The sequence below is a fragment of the Aquarana catesbeiana genome, linkage group LG11 (genome assembly GCF_042186555.1).
Source record: "Aquarana catesbeiana isolate 2022-GZ linkage group LG11, ASM4218655v1, whole genome shotgun sequence".
Classification (NCBI taxonomy): domain Eukaryota; kingdom Metazoa; phylum Chordata; class Amphibia; order Anura; family Ranidae; genus Aquarana; species Aquarana catesbeiana.
Genome location: NC_133334.1, coordinates 227,707,975 through 227,727,261, shown reverse-complemented (window position 1 = coordinate 227,727,261; position 19,287 = coordinate 227,707,975). Strand labels below are relative to the sequence as shown.

The 19,287-nt window shown below is 43.1% G+C and overlaps 1 protein-coding gene across 1 annotated transcript in view; it reads right to left on the bottom strand.

Annotated features, from left to right (window-relative positions):
• The window catches only part of LOC141112539 (cytochrome P450 2J6-like), a 75,546-nt gene that overhangs the window by 41,295 nt on the left and 14,964 nt on the right, over positions 1–19,287 (bottom strand). The window contains exons 2-4 of the mRNA XM_073605456.1: positions 17,874–18,036; positions 10,539–10,691; positions 6,626–6,786 (exon numbers count right to left, since the gene is read on the bottom strand). Coding sequence (XP_073461557.1) covers positions 6,626–6,786; positions 10,539–10,691; positions 17,874–18,036 — 477 coding nt within the window. The remainder of the gene's footprint in view (positions 1–6,625; positions 6,787–10,538; positions 10,692–17,873; positions 18,037–19,287) is intronic.

Below are 19,287 nucleotides of genomic sequence, written 5' to 3'. Positions count from 1 at the left end.
ACGGCGCATTGGGTGACTCTGCTGGCAGCTGGGAAGGATGCAGGACAAGGTGCAGTAGTGTTGGAGGTTGTTCCACCACCACGCCTCCAAAATGCCACTACTAATGATTGTGACACACCTCTCTCCTCCACTCCCTCCTCTTCTTCTTCCTCCATGGCCTCTTCCTGTGCTTTGTCCTCGGAACCAGCGGTGCTCCGTAGGCGTTCAAGGGGCTACGCATGTACGCAGGCCAAAAGATGCCATGCGGTGCTTGAGCTGGTGTGCTTGGGGGACAGGAGCCACACTGGGGCAGAGGTTCTGTCAGCTTTGCAGGGGCAGGTTCAGAGGTGGTTGACGCCACGCCAACTTAAGGCAGGAATGGTGGTTTGCGACAATGGCACCAACCTCCTCTCTGCCCTCCGACAGGGACAAATGACCCATGTGCCCTGTTTGTCTCACGTCCTTAACTTGGTGGTGCAGCGGTTCGTGGGCAGGTACCCGGGCTTACAGGATGTCCTGAGGCAGGCCAGGAAAGTCTGTGTGCATTTCCGCCGGTCATAAAATGCCAGTGCTCGGCTGGCGGACCTCCAAAAGGAGTTTAACCTGCCCAAGAACCGCCTAATCTGTGACATGCCCACCAGGTGGAACTCAACGTTGGCCATGCTGCAGCGGCTGCACACGCAGGAGAGGGCCATCAATGAGTACCTGGGTGACTATGGCACCAGGACTGGGTCAGGGGGGCTTGTTTTTTTTCCCACGCCAGTGGGCCATGATCAGGGATGCATGCACTGTCCTGTCACCATTTGAGGAGGCCACGAGGATGGTGAGCAGTGACTGTGCATGCATCAGTGACACTGTCCCCCTTGTCCACCTGTTGGAGCACACGCTGCGTGGAATAATGGACAGGGCACTTGAGGCAGAACAGAGGCAGGAAGAGGAGGACTTCCATAGCTCTCAAGGCCCCCTTTATCCAGACAGTGCTTCTGCGTGCCCACCGATCACACAGGAAGAGGACGAGGAGGAGTAGGATTGTGTCAGTATGGAGGTGGAGCCTGGCACTCAGCTTCAGCAGCAGTCTTTAAGGGATCAGTCCCAAGAAACACATGGACTTGTACGTGGCTGGGAGGAGGTGGCTGCGGACCATGTCGTCCTTAGTGACCCAGAGGACTCCTGACCGAATGCCTCAGCAAACCTATGCTGCATGGCCTCCCTGATCCTGCAAAGCCTGCGTAAGGATCCTCGTATTCGTGGTATCCATGAGAAGGACCAATACTGGCTGGCAACCCTCCTTGATCCACGTTACAAGGGTAAGGTTGCGGACCTTATCTTGCCGTCGCAGAGGGAGCAGAGGATGAAACATATTCGGGAGGCCTTGCAGAAAGGTCTGTGCAACGCGTTCCCAGAGACTGGGAGGTTACAAACTCCTGTTTCTGGACAACGTGTTGCTGAGGCTTCGGTCAGTCAAAGAAGGAGCGGTGGAGAAGGTGGCCGTCTGACCAATGCGTTCAGACAATTTTTAAGTCCGCAGCCCAAAGGTATGATCGGTTCCAGCAACCATCGCCAGCGTCTGTTTTACATGGTGCAGGAATACCTAGGGGCAAGATCTGACTTGGACACCTTTCTCAGCGAAAATCCTCTGGGTTACTGGGTCTTGAGGATGGATCACTGGCCAGAGCTTGCACAGTATGCAATTGAGCTACTGGCCTGTCCTGCATCCAGCGTTCTTTCGGAACGCACATTCAGTGCTGATGGAGGCTTTGTAACCGATCACAGGGTGCGTCTGTCCACCGACTCGGTCGATCGACTGACCTTCATAAAAATGAATCAGTCTTGGATCACCACCAGCTACCAAGCACCTGATGCTGATGTAACCGAATAATTTTTTTGAAATCTCAGATCCCTTCAAAGACTGCCTATGCTGATGCTGAGTGACTATCCTGAGTAATTATCCTCTTCCTCCTCAATGATCACGCTGATAGCTTGTAAGAAGATTTTTGGTTCTGGGTGCCGCCACCAGTGCCTAAGGCCCAATTTTTCAGCCCCTGTTTAACAGGGGCGTGTAATTACAATTTTTGATGCAATACTTTGCAGCAGGGCTCGTTCCTGCGTTCCAACTAGAGTATCTGTGAGAGGTTGCAGTGTTGTGGTACCAGCACCAGTGCCTAAGGCCCAATTTTTAAGCCCCTGTTTAAAAGGGGCATGTAATTACAATTCTTGATCTAATATTTCACAGCAGGGCCCGTTTCTGCGCCCACCAAGAGCGAGTGAGGACTTACAATGTTGTGGCACCAGCACCACCACCACCACCAAAGGCCCAATTTTTCTGCCCTTGTTCAACAGGGGCATGTAATTACAATTCTTGATCTAATATTTCACATCAGGGCCCATTTCTGCGCCCACCAAGAGCGAGTGAGGACTTACAGTGTTGTGGCACCAGCGCCACCACCACCAAAGGCCCAATTTTTCTGCCCCTGTTCAACAGGGGCATGTAATTACAATTCTTGATCTAATATTTCACAGCAGGGCCCTGTGAGGGCTTACAGCGTTGTGGCCAAAACAACACCTAAGGCCCAAATTTCTGCTGAGTATATAGGGCAGGCCCCTACTTTCAAACATCCAACTTACAAACGACTCCTACTTGCAAACGGAAGGAGACAACAGGAAGTGAGATGAAATCTACCCCTAGGAAGGGAAATTCTCTCCTGTAAGAGTTAATATGGGAAAAACATTTCTCCTTTCCACTGATGTTTTATCACCAATCCTTGTTTCACAAAAAAAACCCAAATTTTCAAAAAACATTTGTCATTGGGACAAAAAGTGAGGTGAAATCTTTTGAAAGGAGCACAGACAGCAAAACAAATGTCACAGGGGTGATAACCCTTCCCTATGTTTTCCAAAAAGCTTGAAAAAGATTTTTTGGCTGGAGTTAAACACGTTAAAAATGTACCTGTTCAAAATTACAAACAGATTCTACTTAACAACAAACCTATAGTCCCTGTCTTGTTTGCACAGCCTGTATACTGCTGTTCAGAGTATATAGGGCCTGGTGGCCCCACACCTTTCCTTTTTTTAATTTGGGTGCGGGGTTCCCCTTAATATCCATACAAGACCCAAAGGGCCTGGTAATGGACTGGGGGGTACCCATGCCATTTGTCTCACTGATTTTCATCCATATTGCCAGGACCCGACATTACATTAAACCCGCAAGCAGTTTTAAATGACTTTTTTTCCTTTAAAAATGACATTTTGTGCAGGGACTGTTCTAAGCACGGGAAACACGCGCCACTTTACAGACATACTATAGACACCCCCCAGGTTTGATATTTAAAGGAATATTTCACTTTTTTTTTTTTTTTTACTTTAAGCATCATTAAAATCACTGCTCCCGAAAAAACGGCCATTTTTAAAAGTTTTTTTTGCGATGATACATGTCCCCTGGGGCAGGACCCAGGTCCCCAAACTCTTTTTAGAACAATACCATGAAAATTAGCCTTTAAAATGAGCACTTTTGATTTTGAACGTTAGAGTCCCATAGACGTCAATGGGGTTCTAACGTTCGTGCGAATTTTCGGTCCGTTCGCAGGTTCTGGTGCGAACTGAACCGGGGGGTGTTCGGCTCATCCCTACCCGGGGGCATGTGACTGCTAGGCTGTGTGAGAGCCTGTCCAGAAGTAAAGAAATCAGCACAGGGTTGGGATAGCGGCGGGCAATCCAACCAAAAGTGACGGTTCTGTCGGCCGGAGAACCTGTCAGTGGTCGAAGGTAGAAGGGAAGCTGTCGCCACAAAGGGTCCAACCACCTTTACCAGGGACCACAGTGAGTAACTGAAGCAAGTACCGGAACCACATTCTCACCGAATGGGTACGGTGGAGAATCAGGAAACTTCAGGCGTTGATCAAGTCAGGGACCCAACCCGTGGAGGAGACGCTTGCAGAGCAGCCTTGTGAGTCAAGCCAGGGACCACGCCGGTTAGCAGGGGTGAAGCTTAAGAAGTATCTGGAGTGCCAAGCTAGGGACCCAGCAGGGAAGCATGGGTGATGCTTGAAGGGATACCACCGCACACCTTGGAGGAACTCAAGGGATTCAGAGTCAGTGAATCAGTGGGTCTAGCGAGAGACCGGGAGCTCAGTGTTGGAGAACTACAAGAGGCAGTGGTAGTGAAGCTAAAAGGACTGTTACGTTTGCGTTAGGAACTGTTAAAGACTGTTACCAAAGGAGACAGCAATGCTGCATGTGCAGATGTGGCTTCTTGCTGGGGCCTTTCTCTGCACGGCTGTCCTCTTATTGAAGTCTCGGAGTCTGTCAATTGAATTTGCAACTACCTAAGGGTGTCCTGGCCCTAACCCTCTTTCCCCCAAAAATACAAAAGAACTGTCAAAAGAAAAAAACCTCTTTTACATCCAAGAAGTGTCTGGCGCCCAATGCCTTTCACCATCTTTGCACCCACTATGCCTCACAACCCACCACATATTGAAGGATCTCAGCTAGCTTTGGCATGGAAAGTTCTCATTAGACTTGACAAGGCCGGAGACCTTGCTATATATATATATATATATATATATACACATACATACACACACACACACACGCACGCACGCACGCGTATATGTGTACATACATACACACGTGATACCCTGTCCAGGGGAGAAGGGCAGCAATACAAAATATGGAGGCATGAAAGGTTACGGCCCTATTGTATGCAAGTGAAGCAATAAACATATACTATATATTATAACAGGATATGTACCTCTAGTTCAACATTGAGGCCCCCCAGGATTAGAGTCTCTAAGGTTTAAATCCAGAACATTGCCCACTGGCACAAACACTTGAAACATTACACTATGGGTAACGTCCTAAAAGTGGACTCTAACCCACACACACAGCCCTGAAGTGGATTTTGCGTGTAGCCTTGCTTTGACTCTGGTCCTTCCCTGACTGTGACGTCACATCCACCCACTTATGCATTCCAAACTGGTCCCAGGGACTTCCTGATGTCTACACAGTGTCCTGGTGTCCTCCCATCCATCCGTCCGGCTCATGAAGATATACTGCAGCAGAATGGCTCTCCTGGGCGAAATCACGTATGGGTACGTCCTTCCCCTTTTCGGCCACCAGAGGGCGCGATCGCATGCACGAGCGCCAGCACGGGGATTTGTGTGTGTAAACACACAAATCCCTGTGCTGTCAGAGGAGAGGAGACATGTCGTTTGTTCCTAGTAAGTAGGAACAGCGATATGTCTCCTCTCCTACTCAGTCCTATCCCCATACAGTTAGAACACATTGAGGGAACACACAATTAACCCCTTAATTGCCCCCTAGTGTTAACCCCTTCCCTGCCAGTGACATTTACACGGTAATCAGTGCATTTTTATAGCACTGATCGCTGTATAATTGTCAATGGTCCCAAAAATGTTTCAAAAGTGTCCGATCTGTCCATCGCAATGTCGCGATACTGCAAAAAATCGCAGATCACCGCCATTACTAGTAAAAAAAAAAAAACACAATAAAAATGCCATAAAACTTTCCCATAGTTTGTAGACGCTATAACTTTTGCGCAAACCAATCAATATATGCTTATTGCGATTTTTTTTTACTAAGACTATGTAGAAGAATATATATCAGCCTAAACTGATGAAGAAATTAGTTTTTTTTTTTTAAAAAGTAAAAAATATTGTTTTTTTTTTTTTTTCAAAATTGTCGCTCTTCTTTTGTTTATAGCGCAAAAAATAAAAACCGCAGAGGTGATCAAATACCACCAAAAGAAAGCCCTATTTGTGGGGAAAAAAGGACGCAATTTTGTTTGGGTACAGCGTTGCATGACCGTGCAATTGTCAGTTAAAGCAACGCAGTGCCAAATTGTAAAAAGTGTTCTGGTCAGGAAGGGGGTAAAATCTTCCAGGGCTGAAGTGGTTAAAGGAAATAGATGAATTTAAGAAGGCAGAGAACTGTGTCAAAATAGCAGTGTACACAGGTGAAGGCTGCTTCAAATACAAGAACAGTAATTTTTGTAGCACCATTTGTAAGTTTAAGCAACACAGTCAGTGTGACTGATTAAAAACACGTTGAAGATGAATTCAAGGCAAACCACTCATTACACAGATAAATACATATATGAGAGCTTAACTACCTGCCAAAAGATTTGTATTTCTTTCCATCCAGTCCTGGGATTTAAACAGCCCTATGTTTCAATCCAGGAGACCTGGGTCATGTCCCTCCCCCAGCGTGTGAATAGCCTAGGTAGTTAAATAAGAAGTAGATCGATGAGCTTATCCCATTGTCACTCGTCTCTCTCCACCTTTCAATATGTTCCTTCTTAGAACATGAGCTCTGCAGCCAATCTGAATGGCTTCTTGTGCTGCTTCTTTGACCCTAGTTTTGTCTTTCCTGTACACTGGGCTGCAAGAGGCTTATACCAAGTCAGATTCAGTTTAAGAGATATTGTTTGCTTGAAAAAATAAACTTAATTATACAGTATATTGATGAATACAAAGCTGCATTGATTTTATATTTGATATCTGCCTGGAAGTCAGCTTTACATAATTTGGCTTTAGAAAACCATTTGATTGGTCAGGAGTAACTTATCTTTGCACTGCATTATTGAATAAATACTTCTACTTTAGGACTGAACAACAAGAGAAGGACCTACCTGAGCCCAAAATCCAGTGGCCATCTTCATATTTTCATTGACAACATTAAGAATATCTCGGAATGTGGTATCATCATAGTCATAGCGTCTCCCAAACACAATGGAACAGATAATATTGGATACAGCATTGTCAATAACAAAATGGGGGTCAACCAGTGTATCTGAAAATGACAGTAGTAGTTACTTATCATGGCGTCAGATAAGTATAAACCTAATTTAAATTAACACTTTCTTTTATGTAGTTTTATTTTCCTATTTTGTCTTAGACCTACATGTAATTATGTTTCAGAATGCTATAAAATGTGATCAGTGTGATTAAATGATTGCTTTTGTGAATTATTGTCAAAGCAGAAAGTTTTAATTACAAAAAAAAGTTATGGAGCTGTTTAGATGAAATGCACTTGAAAAAAAGTACCTACTCTTTCTTCTTATTTTATGATTTTTTTTTTTTTTTGGTAATTTATTGTATTTTATTTGTATGTGTGTTTTTCTTTTTTATATATTTGACAGTGATTTGATTTACTTGTACAGTATACTGCTGCTTTAAGTGGTTCTAAAACCTAAACATTTTGTTACCTTAATGCATTCCTTGCATTAGAATAAAAATGCTTAGGCATCAGTATTGGCCCCTCACACCCCCTTTTACTTCAATCCAGCACTGGGTGGTCATCACGTCCTCCATGTTTCCCTCCTTGTTGGGCGCCAAGCAAGGGTCACATGAGAGGCCTGCCCCTCGGCAGGTTCCTCTGGGCTATGCCAGGCAGTTTGGATAGGGTCACTGCCTTACACATGGGGTACCTTTACCTGACTAAACAATTAAACTTGCGTAAACTCTCCTAATGTACTAAACACCACCTAGGATTGCTTGTGCATTTAGGAGAAATATGCAGAGCCCTTGCCCTCTCCACCTGTCCTGTGTATCACCACTACCTCACTCCTAGTAACGTTATTTTCTTGAAGAATTAACATAATGACAGAGACAATCGACAGTCCAGGATAAAAAGTCCAATACTGGTTGTGTCCATGTCTGGAATCTAGCTCGAACTTCAGGATATCACTGGCCATCCAGACTCCCGTGATGGCATCGGCAAGCCTGACAGTCCTTCTTTCCTTTTCCCTCACTTCACTCCGCATTATTTCTCTCTCTCTGGATCTGGACCTCTGTCCCTTTTTATATCACACAGGACCAGGGAGTTGGATCCAACAAAATGTGCCGAAAAAAACAAGAATTACAGTTAACCCCAAACTGTAGCATTACTGGGCAGCAGTAACCACTTCCTGCCTACAACTAGATGTCCCTATAGCTTGAGGGTGAGATTCTGCTTAGGAGCTGTATGGCTTAAGTGCTAACCCTGCCCCTGCCAGGAGATGGATACCCTGGGTAGGGAAAAGATCTTCCTGCCATGGGATGCCGGACGCTGAGACACCCCTTCTGCGAGTAATGGGCCTTTTTTTCTCTCTTCTCATGCCACACTTTTCTGAACTATGCTGGATTGTTTGTAACTTTTTTTTTTCTTTAACAGGGATTGTTTGTATCTTAAGCTGCGTGCTGCCACCTTCAAGAAACGGCTGAGGTATGTAAAATCTCTGCTTCTAATGATTCAGTATACTGTTAGAAGGCATTCTCTTGTGTGAAAGGGTTAAATTTGTATATACACTATATCGCTTGCAAGATTTTAAAAGCTTTACACATCTATATACACATCATCTATTTATAAATTATAATTCATTCATAGCACAAAGGTGTTAAAAATCTTAAAGCATTCACTACAGTCTTACACAGTTATACAGGCGCCTTTGCTGTACTCAGATTGCTTACTTGGTTTCACTACACACTGTGAGCTTACAATGTGCAATAGAAGCTGCAGCAAGTCAGATAGAGCCTGCCTCATTTCCTGGCTGGAAGAGATCCAGCATCATCTTTCCTCCCCACCCTTACTGTTCCTGGCCTGCCCTTTTTATTTATTTATTTATTGCATCCCGCCAGCCTTTCCCACCAGCCATGATCTGCCTATATTGCGAAGCAAAGCACAGGGATGGCATTACTGGATCTAAAATAAGATATGGAATGAAAATATAAAGGTTTTATTGAAAGTCTCATTAACATGTTGGTAAGGGGGAAAGTACTGCAGCAATGGAAGGTCAGAAACATTTACTCAAAACGTTGGGCTTACGTCTTCTATTTTCAGGCACGGTCTCAGGGTAAGCACCTTCACATAACAGGCCACACACTCTAGCTGTCAGACCACTGCTCTGAAGTCCAAATTTGATGCTTAGGCCTGAGGCCCCAGGTCGCCCAACAACTAACCCAAACTCTTCCCACCAACGTTAAATACCTCTGAGTAAATAAAGAAGATGGATAAAGAGCACTGCCCAGCAACCATCTGGGTAGAACTCCCTGCTAAAGGGCCTTATACACATTCCGTTAGGAATGGTATAGTAATAGGAATTAGTAGGAATAGTAGCGCAGCTAACATGGAGCAGCCAACACTGAGAATATAGCCAACAGAACTCAATCCCTGGGCTTGATAGGCCATTCCCAGATCTGTCCATGTCTGCATTGACTAAGCACCAAGAACCTCTGCATAATTTTCCCCACATATTCTTACAGGAATAAAACTAGTTGCAAGAATACTCACTGGGTAGATAAAGTAGAATGGTTTGGACAAGGCTATTGGTACCAAAACTATTTTTCAAAATTCACTTGTGAAATTATAACTTGAATTCTCCAGACAGACTAGACAGGAGTATATTCCAGAGCTCTTAAATAGGAAACTGAAAGCAAAATCTAAAATTAAAAGTCAGTAGCTATACATACTGTAGCCAATTCTTTTCCAGGCTATGACTCTCTGGTGCTGCCATCTTGGATATGAGAGCTGGCTATGACTTTCTGAAGTCTCCCAGTCAGCTCCCCACTGCGGCAACATGAGACTGGTCCCACAGCCTCCTGACATTTGTGATGTGTCCGAGGAGGCTGCAGGGAGGGAGTGGGGTTGCAAAGCTGAAGTAATTCTTCCCTAGGCCACAAATAGGAAAATGGGACCAAGTACAAAAAAGAAAAAAATTGCAACTTGGTTAGGAGTTGTATTATATGTGTATGGTATATACAGTATATGTATGTATGTCTATAGTTTGTATAAAAAAACTAATATATATATATATATATATATATATATATTTTTTTTTTATTAATAACTATTTTCTCCCTTCTTTTTCTTCTCTCCCCCCAAACTCCCCAACCGTTAAAACCAACAATACCGTAATTATTATTAGAATCTTCCATCTTAAATATATCCCATATTTTTTAGCATTTTGGATATATATATATATATATATATATATATATATATATATATATATATATATATATACACCATACACATATTCACGGTTGATCATACAGGGTGTAGGTTGTGGTTACGTGTAAAAATCCCCCCCCCCTTTTTTTTCTCTTTCCCTCACCCTTCTAACCCTTATACTACACAGATGATTTATGTTTTTATGGAGTATTAGGAGAAGGAGAGAACGTGCTCCCATCCCCTCTTCTTTTTCTCTCTTTTTTTTTGTTAAATTTATTATTTAGTTTATTTTGTATAGAATTAAAATATATTGAGTGGTACACGTAAGTTGAGACACTATGCATACGATTAGTAATGGAAATGAGTGTATAATTGTTTTTTACGTGTTTCTTATTTGTTATGATAAATCTCAATAAAAATTGATAATAAAAAAAAATGGCTATAAATATGCTGCTCTACAACACTGATCTTCTCTCTGTAAGAAATCCACCTAAAGCGGTTTATCAATATAATATCATTTTGGCCAAAGTGGAGAAAATGCATTCACAATTTCACCAGAATCAAGAACCAGAATAAAAATTGTGAATAGTGACACCATTGCCATGTAATCTCACCTTGTTTATTCCTAAATTCTTCAATTATGTACACACTCTCTTCATGAATCCTCTCCTCCATGGACTTTTTGCCCAGGCCAAAGTTACGCAGTGTGGATAGGGTAAAGCGCCTGTGTTCTTTCCATGCTCGACCATAGCGTGCAGCCACCAGACCTGCAATAAGTTAAATTCTTAGAATAATGTATTCTAGTATAATCCAATAGTCATAAGTACAGCCTATTACTTACATAGCAGTGATGAACGAGTAATGAAAATCTGCTTCACCAGTGCGGAGTCCATTATTCGCTCCATTGGATGAATTTTCTGATTTTTTGTTATTTTAGAGTAAAGGTAAAAAGGGATAAAGTTCCCATTTATCAGTATATTACTTGCAAAGCGCATGATATAGACTTTCCAGGAGAAAGCCCATTCTCTACCCAGTAACCCAGAGGTACTTTTTAACACGAACCGAGCGTTCTTGCAGGCTTGATGGATAACCCACAATTCAGACAGGCGGCCACGAACGTATCCTCAGCAAGGAGGTTAAGCCCATAAAACAAGACAAAAAAGATTCGCCATCGGTAAAACCAGGTGGTGTTTATTTATAAAAGTTCCATAAAACAAGCTAAGCCGGCCGCCAAATAGTACAAACACGCCCGTGCAAGCGGAACTCCTTACTGAGGATACATTCGTGGCTGCCTGTCTGAATTGTGGGTTATCCATCAAGCCTGCAGGAACGCTCGATTCGTTAGCCTTTGGAGGTGTCAGGAGGATTTAAAGGCCCAGGCTGGGTATAAGCCACAAGCTTTGACAGCTTGTATAACTGGTAAGCCTTCAATTTATGTGGTGGTGGATTCACGGTGTCCTTTGAATATAGAAGATCCTTCACAGGGGGTTTGCATCATTTACAATCCATTGGGAAACATTATGGAAGAGACTTTTATTTTTACCTTTATTTTTATTCGCATTTTTTTATTTTTTATTTAAACTTATATGCTCATTTGCTGGCTTATATATTTTTTGCTACTTATGACATTCACATATTTGTTGAACTAGTTGCCTTTGTTTCACCCAATAGGCACTTGTGTCTTTGTATACTGTATGTTATTGCATTTGTATTCTGATCACTTTTTATCAGTTTATTACTGTAAGGTATTTTCATTTCTTTATTTATTTTCATTTTTATGTCTATTTTCATTTAATTTATTTGTCAATTCAATTCACAGGAATATTTGCTTATTAGATCACATCAATTTGCCTATTTCACTTTTTAGCTCAACTTCCTTTTTTGTTTCTTACTTGTGTAAGGCTGACCGCAGGTCAGCCTGTAATTGTAGGAGGAGTCAGGCTGCATAAAGCCTGCCCTCCTTCTCCTCCTTCCTGTGGTCGTAGGATCTTGTGTCGACAGGTCACTTCCGGGTTAGGGCAGGTCACGGCAGATCACTTCCTGTTTTTGGCTTGCAGGGCGGCAGCATGGTCGGCTGCAAGGTTCTCTTTTGGATCTCTCTCCCGGTGGTCGTGGTTCCAGTAGGTGTGGGCGGGTGGCATCAGCAGAGGATCCACATCAGATGCCACCCGTCCCGCTCAGGTGCCGGCCTGGGCTGGGGGGGGCTGCAAAGAGACAGTTTTAGACGGCAGATGGGATGTAAAGGAGAGAGAGAGAGTGGGATGCTCTGTCTCCTTTATGGGCAAATGATACGGAAGACTCCCGGGGCGCTGCGATCCGAGTCTGCCTGTACACACCGCACACCCGCCCGGACACACCACCAGTGATACCGCCACCCAGGTATTGTGTCTCTGTCTGATCGCACAGGACTGAGCATTCACACCGTCAGCTTCCAGCATCCGTGCTTTGTACTAGTGCACGTGGGTTGTGTCAGTGGGCTCCGGGTGTGTGTGCGGGTCCTGGGCATACATGGGAGTGTATACTGAGCATATATGGAGGTATATAGTGTGGGCAGGTGACAGCAGAGACAGCCTGAAGATCCATTTCATTCTAGATGGCATAGGAGATTGCTCATTGTCTGTCATCTCATTATTTTCTGTGGGGGTCCTTTGGGGGCATGCAATTTACGATTTCTCATGTAATTTTTTGGTTTCTCATGCGATTTACGGTTTCCCATGCATTTTACGGTTTTTTATTCATTTTACGATTTAAATTTTCGGTTTCTCATGCATTTTATGGTTTCATGTTTTTTACGGTTTCATGCGATTTACGATTTCTGTTTTATTTACGTTTTTTCCATGCATACAGTTTTCATGCTATTTACGGTTCTCATGCATGTTAATTTCGCATACAATTTATGGTTTCTCGTGCATTTTACGGTTATCGTGCATTTTATGGTTTCTCATGCGATTTATGGTTTCTCATGCGATTTATGGTTTCTCATGCGATTTATGGTTTCTCATATAAATTATGGGTTCTCATGCATTTTACAGTTTTTCATGCATTTTTACGGTTTCATTAAAATTTACGGTTTCTCGTGCATTTTACGGTTTCTCATGCATTTTACAGGTTTTATGCATTTCACAGTTTCATAAATTACGGTTTCTCATGCACTTTACAATCTCTCAGGCTTTGTTACGGTTTCTCTTGTTGTTTACGTTTTCTCATGCAATTTGCGGTGTTCTCATGCAATTTGCGGTGTTCTCATGCAATTTGCGGTGTTCTCATGCAATGTTCGATTTCTCATGCAATTTATCACGTCTCATGCCTATTTATGTTTTCTTACATTTCTCATGTTTCCCATGTTTCTCACGTTTTACATGGTTCTCACGTTTTCTCTTGGTTCTCACGTTTTCCATGCTTCTTACGCTTCCCACGTTTTTCCATGTCTCTCACATTTTTTCATGTTTCTCACGTCTTCCCATGCTTCTCACGTCTTCCCATGCTTCTCACGTCTTCCCATGCTTCTCACGTCTTCCCATGTTTCCCATGTTTCTCTCTCGGTTGTTCCCATGCTTTTCTCTCCTTTTCTCTCGTTTTCCCTAATATTTCCCAGGTCTATTATGTTTGATGACATGTGTTTTTATGTTATGGTCTGTCATTCGCTGCATTTCTGTTAGTGCTCACATTCAGGGTCTGGCACGTTTACAGATCCGTACGGGCTGAGGTTTCGTTTTTAATTGATTGTTGTCCCACAATCTTCTCGCCTGTTTCCATACGTCATACGTGCACGTTCACCATTACACCTTTACTATTACCCACCACGGTCTGTGGGTACCTTAGCCCTGAGTGTTCCTTTTTAATTTCCTGTCCTGGCGCGGCAGGTTGCTCGGGCTCGCTCACTGCATACAGTAGGGGGGGTGTCGTCATTAGGTTCACTTTCTTGCGCTCTTGGTCTTGTAATTTCTGCACTCACATCAGCATACTTGTCAGGTATTAGGGGTGTTATGTCTTGGGCTGGTTATTTGTAATGTTATCTGGTTGCTTTCATACAGCTGAATTGTTCATGTTCTACCACTGCAGATTACCCATCACGTCTATGGGTTTAACAGATTGAGGTGATCGTTTTTAATTGGCTTGTTCGGTGGCAAGTCTTCTCATCTGTTCTTACGCTGCTTATGTATTTCGTACAAACTTACGTTTCTCATGCAGTTCACGTTTCTCATGCAGTTCACGTTTCTCATGCAGTTCACGTTTCTCATGCAGTTCACGTTTCTCATGCAGTTCACGTTTCTCATGCAGTTCACGTTTCTCATGCAGTTCACGTTTCTCATGCAGTTCACGTTTCTCATGCAGTTCACGTTTCTCATGCAGTTCACGTTTCTCATGCAAATTACGTTTCTCATGCAAATTACGTTTCTCATGCAATTTACGTGTTCTCATGTTAGTCACGTTCTTCATGTTATTCACGTTTTCATGCAATTTACGTTCCTCATGCAATTTACGTTCCTCATGCAATTTACGTTCCTCATGCAATTTGTTGTTTCTATGTTAAACTCACTTTTTATGTTTCTCTCGTTTTTTTTCCAGGTTTCTCATGTTTTCCCAAGGTTACTCTCGTTCTCATGTTTCTCACACTGTTCATCAATTCACGTTCTCGTGCTACCGGTATTTTTCAGGTAGTTTGCGGTTTCTGGCAGCCTCAGTTTTTAGGCTGTTCACATTTCGTAAGCTTACGCTATACATGGGTTTCGTTCCTTCACGTAGCTTACGTTCCTGGCGCAGGTTTTACTCAGTATACTCACGTTTCTCTCGTAGTTCATGTTGCTGTCCCAGTGGTGTGTCACTTACACGGAATAGGTTACCCAGGGGACTGCGGTACCTCCTTGTCCATGCACACGACCTTTTATTTCCTAGCTACTTTGGCTAGGGTTGGCAAAAGCATGGAACTATTGGTAAGTCAGCCATGGCAGCTCCAGCAGCATTTACGGGCTCAGGGGCTTTAGTTCCGAATTTTCTCAGTCTCTAGGCCAGTATCAGTAGGCTTCCTACTTGGTTCGTTTTTTGCCTCTTTTAACTCATATCGGCACAGCATTGTCGGGGCGTATCTGATTGGGACTCAGCATTTCATGTTGTTAGTAGACCCCGACAGGTTTTCTTTATTTGCTGTGCATTCTATTCAGCCATCCTCAGGGTTCCTGAAAGTAGCCCTCATAACCTTCTCATCATGGCTCATATTTTCCATGTCGTATCTATCACATTCTCATGGTCTCCTTCGTGTTGGGTACTAGCTCGGTGCTCAAGGCAGGCCTATACCCGGGTTTTTGGGTCATAAGAGACAGGAGCAGCTTCTGCGTATTTGTGCCTGGGACCTCAGCCGTATTGGGTAGGTGGAGGTCGTCTTGTTTCTCTGGGTTGGCCAGAGCCACTTTTAGAGATACCACAAGCGTTTGTTAATTTGGTAGATTATACGTTATTTTAGTGGGTAATAATTTGGCATCATATTCATCCTACTGGTCATTTTTGCCCCCTTTCAGGCATACTGACCACTTGACCCAGGCACAACTCAGGTCTATGTTCTCTGTTGCTCTTTGTTCCTTTCCTACACTATCCACAGATTGACTCCGAGTACAAGTGTAAGGCTGACCGCAGGTCAGCCTGTAATTGTAGGAGGAGTCAGGCTGCATAAAGCCTGCCCTCCTTCTCCTCCTTCCTGTGGTCGTAGGATCTAGTGTCCCACCCACCCATTCCCTTTTTCTTTTTCAATTTTTATTTCAATTCATACTTGGGTATGCCCCCTTTCAGGCATACTGGCCACTTGACCCAGGCACAACTCAGGTCTATGTTCTCTGTTGCTCTTTGTTCCTTTCCTACACTATCCACAGATTGACTCCGAGTACAAGTTTGGTGTGTATTACACTTTTGAGTTGCCGCTTTTTTAGTTGTCTTACTAGCGCAGTTTTTCCTTTAACTTTTTGACACCGAGGCCCCCTGTACACTCTGCATGATCAGGGTGAACAACTTAAAGCAGAACTTTACCCATAACAACCTGATAAAAAATAATGTTCTTTAGCAAGGAACATACATTCCACATTAATAATTATGCTACCAAAATTAGTGCATGCTGTAAATTGCATCCAGCATTGCCCCTGTTTCTTCTTGCTGGAGGCTGCCATTTTGTTGAAGCCCTGAGCCAATGAGCAGCAGTAAATCTTTAGGCTGTCAGCAGATCAGCTTCTACATTTCTGGCACAGTACCAAAACATAGAGAGAAATTGAGCATGTGCAGAGTAGAGTGAGACCATGTATTACTGGATTTTAAACAGTACAGACTCTTATTTTTAATGTTTTACATACCTTTTAGCAGGACTTAATTTTCTGACTAAAGTTCCACTTTAAGTGATCCTTTCCACCACTTTACCAGTTCACATACCGATAATTAAATTGGTACAATGAACTGGCGCTTGCTGGTGAATGCCCGTCTTTAGCAAACTGGCCAAACTCACTGTGCTTCTGATTCACACAAATCAGTTCCATTAGCTCTTATGCTGCATACACACAGTCGGAATTTCCGTCAAAAATAGTGTGATAGGAGCTTTTGGTCGTGTATTCCGACCGTGTGTATGCTCCATCCAACTTTTTCTGTCAGAATTTCCGCCAGCAAAAGATTGAGAGCTGGTTCTCTATTTTTCCGACGGAAAAGGTTCTTGACGGAAATTCCGTTTGTCTGTATGCAATTCCGACGCGCAAAAAAACACGCATGCTCGGAAACAATTCGACGCATGCTCGGAAGCATTGAACTTCATTTTCTCGGCTCGTCATAGTGTTGTACGTCAAGTAATGAACAAACTCTTCAATATAGCAATATGGCTTTGTCACTAACCTGTCCCCAGCCTTTCTCTAGACAACTTGGCACTGCAGTGGAAACTCCAGATTCACCTTGCTGATAACTTTTATTGTCTAACTCAAGTTATTAAAGATGCGAGTTTTGAGGACCGCTTAGAACCCAAAAGCTTACATCTTTTAAAAACTTGAGTTAAGATAATAAAAGAATCACTTAAAGTGTTACTAAACCCACAACAGTAAAATTAGTCTGTATATGCAGTAAAGCATGCTTGTTATACTCACTGTGGAACCTAATAGGTTAATCCTCCGCATTGTGTAAAAAGGCTGTTTGATCCTGTCTTCTCTGATCCTACTCTGGTTTTACAGTACCCAATGCATCCCCTGATAGTTCAGAGCCATGGAGACACTCTGCACATGCTCAGTTTGGTGTGTATTGCTAGATTGGTTTTCTTTTGTTTTTTTGGGGAGGATCAATGTGTTTAGCACAGGGCCAATCAGCACTGTCCAGACAAAAAGTCAGGGGTTCTGCAGCCTCACAGGACAGTCAGATGAGAATGAAAACTCCTCCTAAAAGATTTAACCAGTACTCAGTTGGACAGTGACAGAAGTCACAAGACTGCTATATACTGCTCATAAGAAAAGGTATTTAGCAGTTTATATTTACTAAAATATTTGCATTTCCATGTTCTGTGTACTGTGGGAGACCAGATATAGTAAATACAGGGTCCTGGATTTAGTAACACTTTAAGCTACAAACCTTCTGCATTTATCAGTTGCTAACATGGATTAGGACTCTTCTACTGTAAATATGATAGAATGTTGGCCAACACCACTCTACACAGCAATAATGCTCCTATTGGAGTTCTGCTGTCCCTGAGCTATCAGGAGATGTTGAATGTTAGTTATATACAGTAAAAGCATACTTTTTTTTTTTATTACATACATTTTTTTTTAATTATGCCAAAAAATTAAATTGTGTTTCATATTCCCGTTTATGCAACTTTATCATTTTTAAAATTGATGTAACTGGTAACTCATCAAGTCAGTTCTGTGTAATTTTTGTGACCAAACTGGTCAGTAATCAGATCAAAATATTCACAGTCAATAAAAATATAATCACATTACCTCTGGTACCATTAATTGCTTCTATTAATCTATTTTGAGGTCTGTCTGCAAAATCTATTCCTTTGTTCACCAGAACTTCTTTGAGGCCTTTGAACCCTTGGATGACCACAGCCGGGGTAAATCCCAAGTAAATGCTGTACACTGGGCCGTACACCTTGGAAAACTGAAAGAAAAATTGCAAATTATGTTTTGTATGTTATAAATAAACACTGTAGAACTGATTTATGAAAACTACAAAAAAAAAGTTAAAGCTCAACTATACTTAACCAATGAAGTTCCCAGTGCCGTTTTATAAACAGTACAGGGATAGTGGTTACGATCTCAGAGCCCCCATACTGCTTTAAAACAGTGGCTGGTCTCAATTGTTTCTGCAGTCCTGTGGCCCCTGTGCTAGGCCCAGGAGCTAAAGTGATAAGCTACTAGGCTTTCAATTTTGCTCCACACTGCTCCATCTTTTCTAATGTAGTCACAATGCTTTTCACATTTTTTTACACTAGAAAGGATGTGACGTCACAATTGATGTTACGTCACATCCCCTGAGTAAGGAAATCTGCATTAGCTCTTTCCAGAGTCTTCTGTAGCAATAGATCACTGCTATAGTGATCTATTTTCTGTACAGCTGCATGGTGGGTGGGAGGTCAATATCTGGTCTCCACTGACCAGTTCCAGCCCCTCATGAAAAAAAGTGTAAAAAAACCCAAAAATATATACTGTACATAGGTATCGATTTATAAATAGTAAAAATCATTCACTTTGAGGCAGCCAGTGACATCACCGGCGCATGCGCACTGCGCTCTGAAAAGTCAGCACACTGAGTGTGCCCTCAATTCAAAGCACTGTGCCGCAGCCGTGACTTTCATGCGCATGCGTGTGAGTGACATTATCGTGGCCCAGCCAATCAAACGTTTGGAGAGTGCAAACCCAGAAGGAAGCCCAGGTGAAGATGGAAGTGCTGACTGCGGTGACAGCGCTCTGCTGGAGGGATTCGTTTTAAGATAAGTGTGCTTTGTTTATAAGGTTTGTTTTAAGGCACAGCAAGTCTGTCATAATATGCTAGTATGTGGTGCATACTAGTACATTATGGCTTAACCGCTACCGGACCAGCCGCCGCAGTTATACTGCGGCAGGTTGGCTCCCCTGCGCAAAACCACGTAGCTGTACATTGGCTCGCAGGGTCCGGATAGCAGGCGCAGAGCGGGGGTGCCGATGCTCGCGGCAAACGGTCGCGATGATCACAGGCCATGAGCGATCGTGACCAGGACACAAAGAACAGGGATGAGTGTGTGTAAACACACACTTCCCTGTTCTGTTCTGACAGGAGTGACAGATCGTGTGTTCCTATTGTCTAGGAACCACGATCTGTCACTTCCTGTAGTTAGTCCCTCCCCCTTCAGTTAGAATCACATAGCAGGGA